The 16,949-nt window shown below is 47.9% G+C and overlaps 3 protein-coding genes across 4 annotated transcripts in view; 1 reads left to right on the plus strand and 2 right to left on the minus strand.

Annotated features, from left to right (window-relative positions):
- Positions 1-472: 472 nt before the first annotated feature.
- The window catches only part of LOC144168431 (acyl-coenzyme A thioesterase 9, mitochondrial-like), a 63,331-nt gene continuing 46,854 nt past the window's right edge, over positions 473-16,949 (minus strand). The window contains exons 10-12 of the mRNA XM_077697421.1: positions 4,138-4,225; positions 1,912-2,068; positions 473-594 (exon numbers count right to left, since the gene is read on the minus strand). Of these exons, the coding sequence (XP_077553547.1) occupies positions 473-594; positions 1,912-2,068; positions 4,138-4,225 (367 nt within the window). The remainder of the gene's footprint in view (positions 595-1,911; positions 2,069-4,137; positions 4,226-16,949) is intronic.
- Positions 8,353-12,039, plus strand: LOC144169595 (uncharacterized). The gene is made up of 3 exons (XM_077698838.1): positions 8,353-8,961; positions 9,863-10,070; positions 10,912-12,039. Exons 1-3 carry the CDS (start codon positions 8,491-8,493, stop codon positions 11,313-11,315), a joined length of 1,083 nt encoding a protein of 360 aa, XP_077554964.1. The 5' UTR covers positions 8,353-8,490; the 3' UTR covers positions 11,316-12,039.
- LOC144169597 (uncharacterized) lies at positions 12,860-15,436 on the minus strand. Of its 2 annotated transcripts, none has more exons than XM_077698842.1 (4): positions 15,243-15,436; positions 14,916-15,169; positions 13,808-14,830; positions 12,860-13,243 (listed from the first exon to the last, which is right to left on the minus strand). In XM_077698842.1, exons 3-4 carry the CDS (start codon positions 14,199-14,201, stop codon positions 12,975-12,977), a joined length of 663 nt encoding a protein of 220 aa, XP_077554968.1. In that variant the 5' UTR covers positions 14,202-14,830; positions 14,916-15,169; positions 15,243-15,436; the 3' UTR covers positions 12,860-12,974. The 2 variants fall into 2 exon arrangements, with proteins under 2 accessions (XP_077554968.1, XP_077554967.1); XM_077698841.1 differs by having other exon boundaries at positions 13,808-14,835.

The raw sequence follows: 16,949 nt of genomic DNA on the forward strand, positions 1-16,949 counted from the left end.
GGCGCTGCGGTCGCTCCTGTTCTAAATTATGCTCCTCTTACCGCCGAAAGGAAGGTGGTGGCATCCACAATGCTGGCAGAAACAACTTTTACACGTGTTAAAGCATTACTAGAAAACACTTCACCCTCAAAACTATAATGATTTCGCCTTCATACAAGTAAACAGACTTAGATACTGTGTTTCTGCAGGATTTTAACTAAATGCTACGACAGCGCTTTGTTTATCTGCTGTCACACAGTCCAAGCTTTTCGTCGTTTCAAAAATATAGGCGCATCGTGCGACGCAAATAACAATTCCCATAATTCACGCAGAATTTTATTACCGCAAGGTGAATCCCATGTAGGAAATATTTACTAACTGTAGTTCCATCTCTACTGGCAGTTTACTACGCCGTCAGATGAGAACCTATCCCTCTGACGGCGCTCCTTCCAGAGTGCGCCTTCCGGTGGGGCGCACTCTGGCGAATTTTCTTTCAAGCTCCTTTCTCATTAGCATGCCCACCACTAGCACTGCCGCCCCTATGGCTGTTTTCAGACTTCCGTTTTGCTAAGGCAAGGTCCAGGTAGCGCCTCCCTTCAATGAAGAGCATACTCTCTGTAAGAAAAAGAAAACACAAAAACATGTATTCTGGTTTCACATCATATAGATTTTAATGCGGAAGCATACTTCGGTGATTCCCCCCCCCCCTCCCCCTAACAAATCTCTCTATTCCTTCGGCCTTCCAAAGCTGGTGACACGATGTGCCCCATAGCTATGTATGTCGTTGGCCATTTGGGTTTTTAATAAAAGTCTCCAAGACAAATATACGTATAGGTGTATGTGTGGAGATGAACCCTTAGAAATAATTTTTACGCACTATTCAACGATTTCCTTTCGGGAGCTCCCCCAAAACAGAGTATTACTGTAGCACAGGTAAATAAATTTGGCAACGTCTCCAGCAATCTGCCAGTTCCTGGAAAACGTGGCACTAGTGTCATGTTTTTACAAGACTCTAGTTTGCACAAAGTGTCTTAAAAAAAAAAAAACCCAACAGCGTGAACGAAACATGACCGAGGAATAGAAACACGTAGAACACAAACGGGCGCTGAAACGGGTGCCTGTTGTGTTCTATGTGTTTCAATTTCTCGGTCCTGTTTCGTTCACGCTGTTGGTTTTTTTTTTTTTTTTCATAAACATGAACCAACTAACTCGCACCAGAGTCCTGCTATGTCTTTTTAAAAAATTGCGAAGCTGTTATATATGTTTTTTGCCTGATTAAAGCTGTCCTCATGTGCCTTAAACCTTTAAACTAAAACAAGAAGGGCGGTTTCAGCCAGCACGAGGTTGCCAGTCAGGTCGAGCTATGCCCTCGTGTTAGCGTACAACAAGAGCACGTTAAAGGAGCCATGAAGAGAAAATACAACTTCGTTTAATTTGAAAGAACTAGGATTCAGTATCTCACTCAGCTCCATTACAGCCACAAAAGATGTTTTTTAACGAAAAAAAAGCAAGAATTATTTAAAAACTTTCAAATTTGGCGCCACAGTGACGTGTTACGAGCAAGAATGACGTCATACGGGCCAACAATAAAACATAATTTTCAGTGCGTTAACTGCACGTTAGCATTCAAGTGATGGGGTCAAATGGAACTAGAGGCCCCATTTCAGACGTCCAGTCATGTGCCGTCGCGACAGGTCAGTTAGGCGGCCGCCACATCGCACAAACAAGGTTCCGTGACGTCATAGAAAAGATGCGGGAAATTGGCTAGGGGGTCGCGACTGCTTCGCACGTTTTCTTTAATATCTCCGTTATTTGTCCGAAGATTGCGATGATATTGGTATCATTGGTATCGGGACTAAGCAGTCTTTCTAATAAACCCAACTTGTATTTTGTCTTCATGGCTCCTTTAACGACCATTTGTCACAAGCTCACCGGGGAAAGAGCGTGGAATGACCCTGAGGGCTGGCTGCTCTCCGCCAAGGCGGAAAGTGAAGCGGAAGACATTGACGATTTCTTTCGTGCCTTTATCGGGCTTAATCACTGTTGCATTCACGATGAGCTGCATGAAGTCATCTCTCGTGTACACCACCTTCGTGACAAAAAGAAAGTTGATGTCAATTTAATTCACAGAAACCTGCGCAACAGCATATCGAAAGACAGAGAAAAGCACAAGCAAGGTTTCTGCTTGCGTACACCTTTCCGCGTTTTTAGGGGCGAAGCACCTTAGGACCTCGCTCTGTCCGGGGCTTGGCGTCCGTGTACACAGTGCTGCGCATACGCGAGGAGCATTGGATTGAAATGGATTGAATTTGGATTGGATTGGATCGAATTGGATTGGATTGGATTAAATTGAATTGTATCGGATTGGATTGTATTGGAATTTTATATACTGTACACACGCGTTGTCACTCATTTACATGCGCGAGTGGGCAATGCCACGGGTGATTTACGATAAGAACGATCCCCAGTGCTTCGCCAACTCGTCACGATTCACTTGGTAGAGATGCGTGAATTTTTTTCTTTAACTTTTTTCTTGTTTGCAACAAAGAAGACAATAAATGGGCCTCATTTAGGTACAAGTTTGTCCGCGTCGCGCGTCAAACTTAAGTCGGGGCACCTGCGGAGCTGCGACCACAAAAATTCGGCGCTTTCACTGCAAGTGACCACCATGGCCATTAAGATCCGCAGAAGTGGTGCTAAGGGGTTCGTAAACCGGTCACGGCGGAAGGAACGAAATCCATAACGACCTACCTCACTTGCAAGCACAGGCGCGCACAAGATATATTCTGCGCATATGACAGATTGGCTGTAAGGCATGGTTTTGGGGAGGGCTTTGAATTTAATAATATAATCCTAACATATCTCGCTTCCATTGAACTCCCAGTTAACACATAATATGTAAATATGTCCGGTTACGGCGAATATGTATGTCCCGTGCTCACGCTATCATAACACTGTTAGTACCATCAGCGTCTCGTGTTTGGTACTCCGCCTAGCGACAAGAATATTTGTTCCGGCCTTCCATTTCATTTCGATTCTGTTTCCGGTACTCGCCACGTCACAGAATTTCATAAATACTGCTGGTGCGGTCCGCTGGGCTTCGTTTAAATACTCCTCGGCTGTGCGGCGAAGCTTCCACTACGTGCGCCTTTCAAACAAGCCCCACCGTGTCGGTGACTCATGTTTTCACGTTTGGACAAGCCCGGGTCAGACGCTTCGCTTTCGGTGCGTTTCAAACTTCGGCGGTTGCCGGCGAGGCGCGCCGAGACTTGCCCAAGGACACGGAAACCCGCAGCGGAGTCCTCTTCTCTCCCCTCTCTCGGGCTCAGCGTGTGCCTCTGCTACCGACTGCTCACAAACTCTGGAAAGAGTGTTACGTGTGTCTGTGACGTTCGTGGGGTGTGCACAATCTAGAGGGAACGCTTGTTTTGACCGTTGGCGTTTTTGGGTATAAATAGACCTCGCCCAAGCGCTGTAGATCCATTCCTGTTTGAGCAGTGAATCAATGCTGTCACTCTGCTCGAGCCCTGTACTGTAACCTCGCCCGTTGGGGCATTGTTCTTTGGCTTCGGCTCACCTCTCGCTATGAAGTAAACAGTTACGTTAGCCTACGGCTTCTGGGCTTCTTCACGGCTGCAACATTGGCTGGCCACTCGCTTCACACCACGCTACCACACGTATGTCGGAGGCGACGGAGCTACGCTCGGGTCGGCCTCCCCGTACGCAACACCCTCGGTATAAATTGAGACATGGAGTGTGGATGTACATGAGAAGTGCGTCTAGAAATCTGGGGTCTAAAGTATGGCGAGGAAGGAAGAGGTCTTGATTGAAGGGGAGATATGGGGATGTGTTGGAAACCTGTAGTAGCTTTCCACTCCCCTCTACGCCACTCCTTTCACTCACTCACTCCCTCACTCACTCACTCACACTGCGCTCAAGCGCCGCTGCCAGTGCAATAACGTGGAGCAAAGAGGATCTTTCTTATAACCCGCGCTCTTGACAGCGGCACTGGCTAGCGCCCTTGCTGCATTGGCCTTTCCGTACCTTGTAAGTCAAGTACACTGAAGCGTTATGGGTGCGACGGTGCGATGGGCATGGCATCAATATAAAAAAATATCAATACTACGTTTTGTGATAAACATCGCTGCAGCAGAGTACCTGCGCTTCTGAGTGGAGCAGAGAACCCAGCTCGACAGGCCTTCGAAACCAGATGTCATCAGTATGGAAGGTCACTGGGCGCCGTCCACTGCAAAACATGAGGCAGTCACGGTAGTCGCTTGCGTACAAATGACACCCATTCTGATTGTTTTACAAGGCCTAAAATTGGATTTGTATAACTACAGTGCATTTTTTCAAGCGCTTGTGTTGGCGGACTTGCGCCATCGGTGGTGGCGTGCGGCAAAACACCTTGCGACGAAGAACTTGCTCTTCGGGCACAGCTCTGGCTCTCCGTTCGCGGCTGGCGCGGGCGGGGGCGCGCACTCAAGTGTCGCTCGTCGTCGTTGTTAGCATCACACCACATCTCAGGTGCGGTCGCTCGCTCTCGTCGGCTAGTTAACCTTCTAGCGCGGCATTGGTAGGCCACGCGTGGTTACCGGTGCCGGTAATCGCAGAAGAATTGGGCAGTTTTAGCATATCGTTACCGTATTTGCGTTACCGTTTACCGTGTTACCGGAAGCGCTGGTGATGGTGAAGCCTGTGCCGGTAAGTTACCGTTCGCGGTAACTCTCGCGCTGCGCAGTCTACTCCCGCAAACACGGTAAACGGTAACGTAAACACTTAGGCAGTTTTAGCATATCGTTACCGTGTTTACGTTGCCGTTTACCGTGTTTGCGGGAGTAGACTGCGCAGCGCGAGAGTTACCGCGAACGGTAACTTACCGGCACAGGCTTCACCGTCGCAGTTTTAGCATATCGTTATCGTGTTTACGTTGCCGTTTACCGTGTTTGCGGGAGTAGACTGCGCAGCGCGAGAGTTACCGCGAACGGTAACTTACCGGCACAGGCGTCATCAGGCAGTTTTAGCATATCGTTACCGTGTTAGCGTTACCGTTTACCGTGTTACCGGGAGCGGGAGTTTCCGTTTACCGGTGAAAACGGTAAGACGCATTTTAGCGTACCGTTTTTCGCTGGTTAGCGTGCGGAAAGTTTAACGTAACAGACACAAAATGATGATGATAGCAACATTTTTTTTGTCGAATATATGTTGAATTCCATCAATAGCATTTATTTTTCGCAGTGCTTGCTTTTTCAGTCTTATTTATAGTCAATAGACCCTATGCAAAATGCGCCCCGCCATCTCACGTCGACTCCGGTAACTAGGTCCGCCATTTTGGTACGGTCGTTTGAAACCGAAACCAAGTAGCAAAACATAGAAGGCGGGCATTGACCGCACTTGTTGATGGACTACAATGCCGTAGCATTGCTGCGTGCCGCAGTGCACGCAACGAGGAAATACCGGTCCAGATGGAGAAAAGGCACGTGAAGTTCCACGCTCTTGAACGAACTTTCTGACGCGAACTACGCCGGCGCGAGCAACCTTTGTGACACGGTGAGCGCGTTGCGCTGGGAGCGAGTATTTGTCATTGGTTCGCTAAGCGCGGGATTTCGTAGTCGCTGTCCGGATGAAAAATACAGCTGCGTTGGAGTTCCATGGTTCAGCCTTTGTATTATAAATGAAGCCTGAGCGTGCGTCACCTATTTATGACAGACAGCGGCGCTCGAGCGGGGAAACAGTACCACACGTTGTCAAAATTAGGCTTTATTTCTTCACTCGTCCCTGTGGCTCTACGCCCGCTTCATTTCATTGTTAAATGGTACCGCTTAGCCCCTACACGAGCCTTTATCTTACCTAGGGCTGTAAACTTTTCCTGCCGCACTACGCCGTCACGGCGCGGTTGAAAATTTCCTCTCTGGCGGGCGCGCAAGGTATCGGAGTATGTTGTTAGTTTCTTTTCGGTGCATTTAGCCGCCTGTCGTTGCGGAAGTGGCGTACACTGTTTTATGATGATCTGACGTTGGAAAATTCGAGTTTCTGCACTTGGTTCTCGATTTGCCGGGCTGACAGGTTTGTTTACGTCAAGTTAACTTGTTGCCCATTGTCATTTCAGCCGCGATGTATTTACTGTCGAATATTTTGCGACTAAAATACACACTCACTCCTCTAGTTTGTCACATACTGCATGCATGCCTCCGACGTAATGATAGTGGCCATTGATGTAGGTAGGTGAGGCAATTTTCAAGTTTTCATAAAAAAAAAAAAAAAAAAACGGCCTGAGTTGCATCAGTCCACCGCGCATCAGCTTTAGTGGTTTTGCTTTTTTTTGTATCCACAGTGAAAATCCAAGTAAATTAAAATACTTCGCTGATTTATAGCGCGTGCAATATAGCAAACTGTGGATATAAATGGAACAGCATTCGCGCACCCCTGCATGCAGCGGTCTAGTAAACACGACATTGCCCAGCCTCTGCGTGCTCGCGAGATGACCACGGCGTGATGTTGCTTGAATGCTAGCTGGTAGCTCATAGGTGACCCTCCAGGTGACATGCCAGTCCTCGTTTCTGTTACTGTGTGTGTGTGTGGGGGGGGGGGGGGGGGGGTGAGGCCAGCAAAACTGAGGCAAAAAACCCATTCCAAAGGCTACCAAGTTTTCTCCCGAGCGCTTGCAAGGCACTTTATTGCTGCTCGCATTGCTCCTGCACTCGACGTGCGCCGAACAGACGCATTGGCAAGGGAAGGGAGGGGCCATTTTCTTGCGGGCTTCTCCAGTCAATGTCTTGGACACTCGCTGGCTTGATGCCCTGCTGTCTCAGACGTCCCCACTGTTGTGGCAGTTGTGCACGCAAGCTCCGGTAGCGCCTCTTTAAAACCTTGGGCTTGCAAGAGGACGAGTACAGCTGCCAGGATGTGACTGCATGTTCCACTGCAACGCGCCGGGCACTCGCAAGCTGCCTCCACAATCGCCCCACTGTCCGTCTCAGAGGTGAGGCACACAACATAGGGCCGGTCAATTTTTCTCTGGGAGCGAAAGCAGCTGCTGACCACATGGATGAGGCCCAACCTGCAAGAACAGAGAGAGTAACAGTAAATAGCACTCAGGGAAGAACAGGACTAGTCCGCTACAGTTTATGCTAAAGGGACAGAGCAGAAAGCAGTGGCCGCAAGGAACATCTCGACTCAAAATGACTAGATTTTGTGTCTTGCTTAACACTGTTGCAAGTGCAATAATCTACACCTCAAACAGCAATGATGTCAAAATTGTTTTTCAAGTTCGAGCGTGCAAGTATCGCTGCATGATTTGTTATTGTACTTTCAAGAGAACCTCACCGTGGGTAATGATACCAGTACCCGCATATTCGTGTTCGTCATAACTTAAGCAAGCAATATTATGATTATCTGGAACTCACTTCCAAAACCTTTCCAGATAAACAGGTAAACATTCTGGCTATACCGATGACCCATCGAATTAAAAAAAAAAAATTAGTTCAGTGAGTTCGAGCTAACGAGGTTTTACGGTATTATCTGTTCGGGCACACTCAAAACATGCGCTTTAGAAGCTATCACAACCACCCCACTGCCAAAAAAGGACAAGCCAGACGCACAAACAGATTTTTGCGGCAGGACATGCGCAATAAATAATGAAAACACACACAAAAACGAAAATTCAAGGCGCATGTGCACTTTTGTAGTTGACTTCGCCGCAAAGCACGAATGCTTTGCGGCAAACGCGCGGGCGGACGACCGTCACGGAAAACGGCCGCAACCTTTCCGTAAACATCTTCGCCAAAAATCGCCCCGTAAATTCGATGTACAGCATTTGAAAATACCTAATCCACCCACTAGCGGTACGGTCTGGCGATTGTCGCTTTCCTCTTTCAGGGTTACTGCAACAGGGTCCCCGCTACGCATTTACATGGTAAATAACGGTGAACAAAGTGCTGTACAAATGCTCATACCGGTTAACTCGCGTCAAGGAAAAAACAAAGATTTACTTACTGCGAGTCGCACGTGTTTGTCCGCACCGATGAAGGCGAGCAATGCGGCTCGGTGGCTAGGCGGCATGCCCTGCTGCGCTGGGCTCGGATGGGTCTTCGGCGCGGCACCACGAGTGGTGTGAGTCCTCAGACACAGTCGGCAGCGCAGACGAGTCCTTCGTCCACAATCCGTGGTCGGGACCCGAAAAACGCAGTCCAGTTTGAGCCATACCGCGTTACCGTCACCTACTCTTCCACAGTAAACAATACGAGACTTCGCGATCGTCGCCCGTACCAATATGGCGGACGGTCTTGTTTACATCAGTGTTGCTAGATCACCAAGCAATTTCGCATAGGGTCCATTGAAGCCCAGGAAGCCGTTGGCGGTTTCCTGATTAGGCCAGACTAGCCTATCACAAGCCAAGCCAATCTCCTGCCGTCGAGTCCGTCATGGTAGAGTGTACTACTCATGGCAGTGCCTTGTAGCAGCGTGTAGTAGCTCAGCTGCTGTGCTCCAGTTCAGAGTTCACCTTCTGCTATGGCTCAATACAGCAGCGTCCTTTCAGACCCGCTGTTGATGCGGTGTCTATCTTGGCGCGACATCGAGGATGCGTACTTGTTGGAACTGGATCCGGAGCCGCGCCGCAATCTAGCAGCACGTGGACTGCTCAACGTAGCAAGGCTAGACAGCCCTGAATTTGAGCGCATGTTCAGGTTTAAGAAAGTGGACTTTGAGTATTTATATTCCTGCCTCATGATGCCTGACAAGGTCGTGAGCGCGCAGCGTGTGCCGGTGCCAGGACGCGAGGCGTTATGTATGACTTTGAGGCGTCTTGCCTACCCGAACCGACTGGCCGACCTGGAGATGATGTTTAACCGGCATCTTTCTGTGATTTCGAGTGTGGTGAATCAGGTTCTGGCACACGTGGAATACCACTTCGGTCACCTGCTTTACGACCTGACTACACACACGTGGTTGAATTTGGACAGCCTGGAGCGATTTTCCGAGGTAAGAATATATATTGCATATAAAAGAGGGGCGCATATAAAAAAAAGCACGTAGCGCAAACAGAAACAAGCATTACAATTACATCGCTGTCTGTGGCATTACAGTGGAGAGGTGCATACACAAAAAATATAGTACCCACACAAACAAGACAGCCCTTTTCAATCTCCACCTGGGCAATTTTTACAATGCCTTCACGAACCCCAAATGCCAAAGAAGAAGCTAGACCATTCTATTCTGGACGTCTTACGATAAAAGATAACTCTAGCAAATCAGTTGAGCTATATCCATGCACTTTTTGATTGTGGTCGAGTCACAGTGGCATGTAATGTGACAAAACAAATATTTGTCACGAGGTAGCATAATTTGTAAGTAATATGTAAGTAAATATTGTCGAACAATATTCGCCCTAATTTTTTTTCTTGGCTGTAGCGTGTGCCAGCCTCATTGCTGTTTTAAACTAAGCATGCTTTGTCGTCTTGTATTACTTTCAAAAGCATATTGCACAGATAGTTTACCAACTTGTCTAATTTCACTTCACGCACTGCTGTTGGTAGATGCCACACAATACTGATCTAACAAATTTATGCACTAAATTTTGGGCAATCTGTTAAGAGTTTTCTCATGCTCCTGCGTAAGAAAGCCTTTGAGACAACAGAAGCTAAAGTAAACCCCCATTACAACAGAGTAAGTTTACCAAAGTACCAAGTGCTTTTACCAAAGTGCCACGCTGTGCCAACCGATATGCATGCATTTTAGATCAGATTACTGCAAGCATGCTCATGGCTTATTCTGCTTAAAATGAACTGGCAAGTTGCGGATCCACATCCAGGCGAGCAGATGCAAGAATTATTGTGATTGAAAATGGGGCTCCTCAGACAATTGCTATCATTGCTATTTCCAGGCTGTGCATGCCAAAGGTGCCCCCCTCAAGAACTGCTGGGGATTTGTCGACGGAACAGCCCGCCGAATTTGTCGGCCAACGGAGGACCAACAGGAACACTTTTCAGGCCACAAGAGGTGCCATGTGCACAAGTACCAGGCAGTGATGTGCCCGAACGGCATAATTTGTCAGCTGGATGGGCCCTTCAGGGGGCGGCGACATGACGCAGGTGAGCATGGTTGGGACTTTCGTTACAGGGGCCATGAAAACAAACTGTTCATCTTACTAGCCTTTAGTAACTCACTTATCTCCAATACACCTACAAGATACATATTTTTAACCGTACAAACTCAGTATTTCCCCCTCCCAATTTGCACAGTACTGCTGTTTCCACTAGCTGGAAAGCAGATGGGGGGGGGGGGGGGGGGCAAGCAATTTTTGCTACTTGGTGAGCATGCATCGTTGAAAATTGAGCGCGAACTTAATTTCCAACGATGCATGTTCACCAACTAGCTCGACACTCCATTTTAGTTTACTTCTAAGAATAAAGCCACCCCTCCTTATTGCAGCTTTTGCTAAGGAAAACAATTCCTGCGTGGCAGGCTTGAAGTCGGGAAAGCTTGTCAGTAGCCGAAAGGTGCATCAACGAATGATAAGTACTACTTCGTAAAGCCTGGCAGCGAGCAGCTATACCATTCAGGTAGTGAAAAAATATGAGCTGTTCATTTCGGGCCAATAAACTGCACATGCACTAGTCAATGAAAAACAGAAAGCAGGCTTCCACCCAGTTTATTGGTAAAAGTCAATGAAAAACAGAAAGCAGGCTTCCAACCAGTTTATTGGTAAAGGCAAAAAAACAGCTCCACATTTTTGCTGAGCCCGTCCGCGTGTTAGGTACCCTAAGATGCAAGTTGTGACAAGAAAAGTATTTTAGATACGAAAGTTAATATGCACCGTTCAAGCCATTCAGGACAGGTACAAGCCGACCAAACTACATCTTAACACATGATTTTGCATTGTGCTTGCGTTTGTGTTACTGGCCTTTTGTGTGAGCTGCTTCTGTATTTCAGGAATCCTTAGGGAGACCCGCCTCTACGACAACCTGGAAAAGATCACGATGGGTCACCCATATGTGATTTATGGCGATCCCGCTTACCCTCTCCGGCCGCTGCTGTACAAGCCCTTTGGAGGTGCCAGGCTGCAGCCCCATGAAGCCTGGTTTAATAAGCGCATGAGTGCTGTCCGCCTGGCGGTGGAATGGGGATTTGGGAAGGTGGCAGCGGAGTTTGCATTTGTTGATTTTCACAAGAATCAAAAAATGAGCAGGCAAAATGTTGGGCGCATGTACAAGGTCGCCACGCTCCTTGCAAATGCACATACATGCTTGTACGACAGCCAAGTTAGCATGTACTTTAATTTGGACCCACCTGCCCTTGATGAATACCTTGTTCCATTCTCGCCTTCAAATGTGTAGTTGCCCGTACCAAGAGCTCCGTGTAAGTTGTCAAGGGGGCATTGTTACAGTTCCCAAGCTCAGCACTTTTAAACATCTTCTTTATGACAGGACATGAAGGGGCCATGCTGACAAAATACAAGTTTAGGTTTATTTGAAAGATTTCATGTTTTACCGTGCCTCCAGTGCTTGTCCGTAAGCAAACAATGCTTTATTCACTGAGAAGCTAGCCAATTTAGGTTAAAATTTTGATTCTCCCACCAAATCATGCGTTTTCATGACATCTGCAATGAAATCACATGAATTGGTCTTCAAGTTACTGTTTCCTTGTTTCCCATTAGTCAATCTAGATGCCGCTACCATCTAGGCAGAAGGCAGAAAACGGTTGCCGTTTTGTGCCTTTGCTTTATTTTGACCGTATTTGTACCTGGCTTGTTTTTGTTAAGGTAGAACATAATTGTTTCATGAAACATGGTGTTCACTCGACAAATACGGTCACGTAAGACACAGTTGCTTACGCCACTCGGCCAGTGTCATCTGAGACAACCCCAAGCAGCCACAGTGCTGTGCAGCTAAAACATGCCTGGTGCGCGCAGTACCAACAGCAGTCGGCATGAGTACTGCTTGGTTTACGTGTAATTTCGTACCTTCCGCTGTTTACCCCACCATTCTTACTGCTGTAAAAAGAATGTGCCCTAATTTTAAGTGCAAATAGCTTGTTCGGCAAGCTTATAAAAAGCCCTGCCTATTTACGTTTGCTTTTGATGCCCTCAGCCAATTGCAGAGCTGGCACAAGTGACATCACAGGTTCTCTTGTGGGAAATGAGCGAGTGGGCCCTTCCCTTATAGGAGCGAAGCCTCTTAGCAGCGTCGTCTCATGTAGTCATGGTACTAAAACACCGGGACACTTGTTTTCCAATGCCTCGCGCTAAATACGCTCCATGCTTCAAAGACTTTTCCAGCAAAGCTGTATACCTCTTACTCCCACTGCATGCTTCGCCCATCCCCAAATTTGACGTTAGTGGAGATGGACCAGGATTATTTTTTCCCAATTACATAGCTTATTTGTGCGAAGTGGTGTTAGTAGGATTTTAACGAGGCAATCTTTCGAGTGAACGAAACTTGTCTACATGGCCCCTTCAAGCATTTACATGGGCATTTTGAAAATACCTTCTGTACTCCTTTACACCGCAATACTGTGGCATTGTACTTGCTTTTTTCTTGTGCTCTTTCCATGTGTGCTGTATTGTGTACTAGCAAAAAATAAAATTGCTCGTACCTCGTTTTAGATCTTTTTTTTGTTTTGCCCACTAAACTTTTCATAGCTGATCAACATTGCTCACCACTAGTCACAAGAATTTGGCACTTCTAGAGCACCTTGATTGTTCCAGGCCATGCAGGCCAGATGTAATGGCGAGCGAGTACGGGATAGTGGACCACGCACTCAACGTGCCAGTGACACGGCATGATTACATCAGTGCAGCTGCATCGCACTTTAACCATCATCATTCTGCCAATTTTAGCTAAATAAAGTCTGGCCACAGCTGATTAACTCCCTCCCCCTCCCGGCATCATCTTAAACACCTATAGAGGGGCCTTTTTCGCAAAATCTTAGCCTGCATCTTGTCATGGTGGCAAGCAAGCACGAGATGGAATACAGAGCCATGGTTGTTTAGGCGTTTACTTTTGGATCTTTTCGATGAGGCTCTCGATGAGCCTCAGCTGCGCTTCTTGGTACGCGATGTGCGAGCGCCGCTCTTCAGCACTAAGGCGGCGCTCCTCCGCTAGGGCCTCCCGCTCCTTTTCGCGTTCACGCATGTTTTCCGAGTGCTTCAACATCTCGAAGTCTAGTCTGCGCTCCTCCAGTGCGAGCCGCCTGCATTGGGTCTCCTGCTCTCGCTTGTCTCGTTCATCGAGAAAGTCGCGGGTGGTACCGTGCCTTTGCATACCTGCACAGAATAGACAAGAATAAATACTCATAAATGCAATGAGTATTTTTCACCTGAAAAGTAAAAAAAGTCAGCTAAAGAATAAAAAAATTAAAAAATAGTGCATGCTAACTAATGTGAGCCACAAGGGGAACCTAAGTGCAAATTACTGAAAGTTGGAACGGAAGTGCAGAACAGCACAGTGACTGGGAAGCACCAGGGCATGTCAACAATCTGGTGCTAAAATGCATTCCAAAGCACACGCCAGTGCCTAAGAAATAAGAATTCATCTACTCCAGCCCCCGTATGGTGGGCTGTGTAAACTGGTGAAACGTGGAGAGAACCTCATTACGATTGGCAGATGAGGCCGTCGTGATTTGCTTTTGCTGGACTTTGTACAACCAGCACACGTGGACTGTGACAGCGCGGTACGTGCATCACCACGCAGTTACAGTAGGCTTGGTAGCATTTCTTTTTTAACCCGCAGTTTACAATAGTTGTGCTGGGTGAAAATGTTATCTGCTAGAAGTTATGTGAACAAGGCTAACTGCAGTAAGTCAAGGGGCTGACATCATTCCTCCTCACCTCGTGCTGGAGTGGTTCGGCTGTTGCCCGGGTGGATGACCTGCAGAGGTGACCTTTGCCGAGGAGTTGGTTGTGGGCTACAGCGGCTGTGCACCACAGGTGCTTCCTGACAGCTCACGCCGGTTAAAACCAGGCTTGTTTCGCCATCAGGACTGCGAGTGCTGCCGGCAAAACTCTGTGGGGGCGGTGGGCTCTGCCGGTCGCTCGAACAGCCAGGAGTGCAGCCATCAGAACTCTGTTGGGGCGGTGGGCTCTGCTGGTCGCTCGAACAGCCAGGAGGCGTCTCGGCATCCACGTAAATGCCTTCGAGCAGAATTTCCGCAGGTGACAGTGCCTGCGCATCTTTGACAAGCCCGAAAGCACGAGTAGAAAGGTCATGGCAGTTCAAAAGCATCACAGTAGCCAAGCAATTTTAACTTCTCGTGTGTGTTGGCTGATGATTTGTGCGTTTAGTACACAACAAAGTTACAATGCATGAAATGATCTTGGAACACCAATTATGGCTTCGATTCCCCTGTTTAAAATACACAAAATATTACACGGCACACTGTGCCACAATAGTGAAGCTAAGAGTCTGTGTAAAAGTACGTACTGGTCCCACTGAGAAAGTAACGACACATTCAGCAAGTAGGGAGTTTGCAGCAGTGTCGGCAAGCTGTGTGGAAATGCGGAATGCCAGCAGTGTACCCACTTATTTGATTTGTGTATGAAAGTAAGCATTTAGGGTCAAGTCCAAACAATGTCAGCTGTAGCTGAATAGCACGGACTAACTTCATATGCTCAGTGTAATCAGCAGCAAGTCTCAACTACAGTTCTGCCTCGATGCAGGGCCACAGAAACTAATGTTGTGTACTGCAAGAGGCAACTCGCGGTTTCCACCCAAGGAAATGAACGAGGTAATCATACTCTCTTGTCCAGTTCGCAACATGTACGGCGTCGCATAAAAACCATTCCACGTAGCGTGCACGTGATGTCAGTGGCTGTAGCCCGACACAGGACCACGGTGCGCTGACGGGGCATGGGCTGCACTGAACAAACACACGAACAAAATGAACAGCTAGCACAGAGTCTGCAAAGCAGGATACACGAGGCCGTGCTAGCTGCCTACCTTCATCTCTGCTTGGGCTGAGCCCCGCTGCTAGCCACTCGGCATGACCGTCCAGGGCTACCAAGACCCTGCCGTCAGTGGCAGGGTCTCGAGCGGTACAACGGGCTGTAGCCCCAACCCGCCGACTGTTCTCCGTCCTCCCGCGGCTCTGGCGGAGTGCAACCCGGCGAAGTTTATGTCCGAACTCCTTGCAGAGGTCGGCAACCTGCTGCAGGAGCTGGTCCATTGCGGAATAGTCCTCTTCGGTCCCCGACCTGGTTACAAGACGTATAATTTGCAAGGAGCCTGAATGCTTTTCACAAAAAACGTGCAATGAAAAACACTTACCGTCTGATGCACGCCCGTTCTTCATTCAGGAAGCGGGTGAGGACCAAGTCAACGCGCTCCTTAACGCTTCTTTGGTTGAATGGCTTACCCGTCAGCGCGACGAGATTTTCGGTGACCTCAGCCCATAAATGCTGGTCAGCGAACGGGTTCAGGTTCACGACTTCTTGCAAAAGCGCAACGTCATCCGCCACGGAGTAGCGGATTCTGTAACGCCGCTGCATGTTCGTATCGCGGTTGTCGATGTGCGCAGCGGCCATAGCTCCTTTCTCCTAAACCTCCGCTGGGCAAAATGACTTGGCTTGGCTACTGGCTCTTCTCGCGCGTTCTCGACGTCCCGGGATATCGCGTGACCATGGTAAAGTCGTTTCGACGCAAAATTCCATGCCGGTAAGTTACCGTTCACGGTAACTCTCGCGCATGCGCAGTCGACTCCCGGAAACCCGGTAAACGGTAACGCAAACACGGTAACGATATGCTAAAACTGCCTACCGTCGCCAGCGCTTCCGGTAACACGGTAAACGGTAACGCAAACACGGTAACGATATGCTAAAACTGCCTATCTACAATAGAGAGCTTTAGCATAGCATTACCGTGTTTACTTTACCGTCTACCGTGTTTGCGGGAGTCGACTGCGCATACGCGAGAGTTACCGCGAACGGTAGCACAGGCTTTACCGACGCCAGCGAGGTTCCTGAGCAGACGAAGTGTACCCTCGCGTATCGATTACAGCCAATGCAGTGCGCTCGGCGCTTTATGCTTGGTACAGCCGATAAAAATAATCTTGCTTGATGCTGTTTATTACGTTTTTATTGCTAAATAATGCTCAGGAGAACGAGAAACAACCATTTTGTCTCATGTGGGCGGCTCGTTCTAAGCTTTGCCCGCCTCAAATAGTTCGGATAAGATTCTTAGCTCCCAAAGTGCTTTACGTCCTCCAAAATTGTGCTGGGCAAGGCAGTGTAGGTTACAGAGTAATTACTACACTACATTTTACTCATTTCTTGCCTAAATATTTAGCGCGGCGCAAATTCTATTTTACCTTGATTCTAACTCTACTCGGTCGATGGCGCCACCGACTCGTTTCCCTTTTAAAGCTCTACAAGTGATGGCTACAGTATTGTCAAAACAACTAGTGATTATGAAGGCTTCACCCGAAAAGTGAAATAGTCAAGCTACTTTAAACGAAAGCAAATAGATATGAGCAACTAAATTATGCGTGATTTGCTAAAACTTTGCTAAATTAGGCAGTTTCAGCATATTGTTACCGTGTTTGCGTTACCGTTTACCGTGTTACCGGAAGCGGCTGGAGAAGGTGAAGCCTGTGCCGGTAAGTTACCGTTCGCGGTAACTCTCGCGCTGCGCAGTCGACTCCCGCAAACACGGTAAACGGTAACGTAAACACGGTAACGATATGCTAAAACTCTCTATTGCGCAGTCCACTCCCGCAAGTATTGTAGACGGTAACGTAAACACGGTTACGGCATGCTGAAACTTCCTAATAACGTAATATACCAAACACGTACGTTCGGGAAAAACTCAGCGAGATGAAAAGGGTTTCGTTTTGGCCGATCGATGGCGTTGCGTTTTCTTTTTGGTTATTGCGTTTTGATTTTGGCAAAAGTGTTTTCGTTTTGCGGTCACTGCATTTCGATTTTGGTTGTTTTTGTTTCCGGAGGGAAAAGGGACGTTAATTTTAGGCTCAGCGCA

This window comes from Haemaphysalis longicornis, unplaced genomic scaffold (assembly GCF_048455015.1).
Source record: "Haemaphysalis longicornis isolate Haplotype H1 unplaced genomic scaffold, Haemaphysalis longicornis Haplotype H1 scaffold_2, whole genome shotgun sequence".
Taxonomy (NCBI): Eukaryota; Metazoa; Arthropoda; class Arachnida; order Ixodida; family Ixodidae; genus Haemaphysalis; species Haemaphysalis longicornis.

Bases quoted from the DNA above. Each gene is read 5' to 3' on its own strand.
- LOC144169595 (XM_077698838.1), top strand. From the start codon at position 8,491: ATGGCTCAATACAGCAGCGTCCTTTCAGACCCGCTGTTGATGCGGTGT. The intron at 8,962-9,862 runs GTAAGAATATAT...TGCTATTTCCAG, and splicing joins GCCTGGAGCGATTTTCCGAG to GCTGTGCATGCCAAAGGTGC. The intron at 10,071-10,911 runs GTGAGCATGGTT...TCTGTATTTCAG, and splicing joins GGGGCGGCGACATGACGCAG to GAATCCTTAGGGAGACCCGC.
- LOC144169597 (XM_077698842.1), bottom strand. From the start codon at position 14,201: ATGCTTTTGAACTGCCATGACCTTTCTACTCGTGCTTTCGGGCTTGTC. The intron at 13,244-13,807 runs GTGAGGAGGAAT...TATTCTGTGCAG, and splicing joins CCGAACCACTCCAGCACGAG to GTATGCAAAGGCACGGTACC.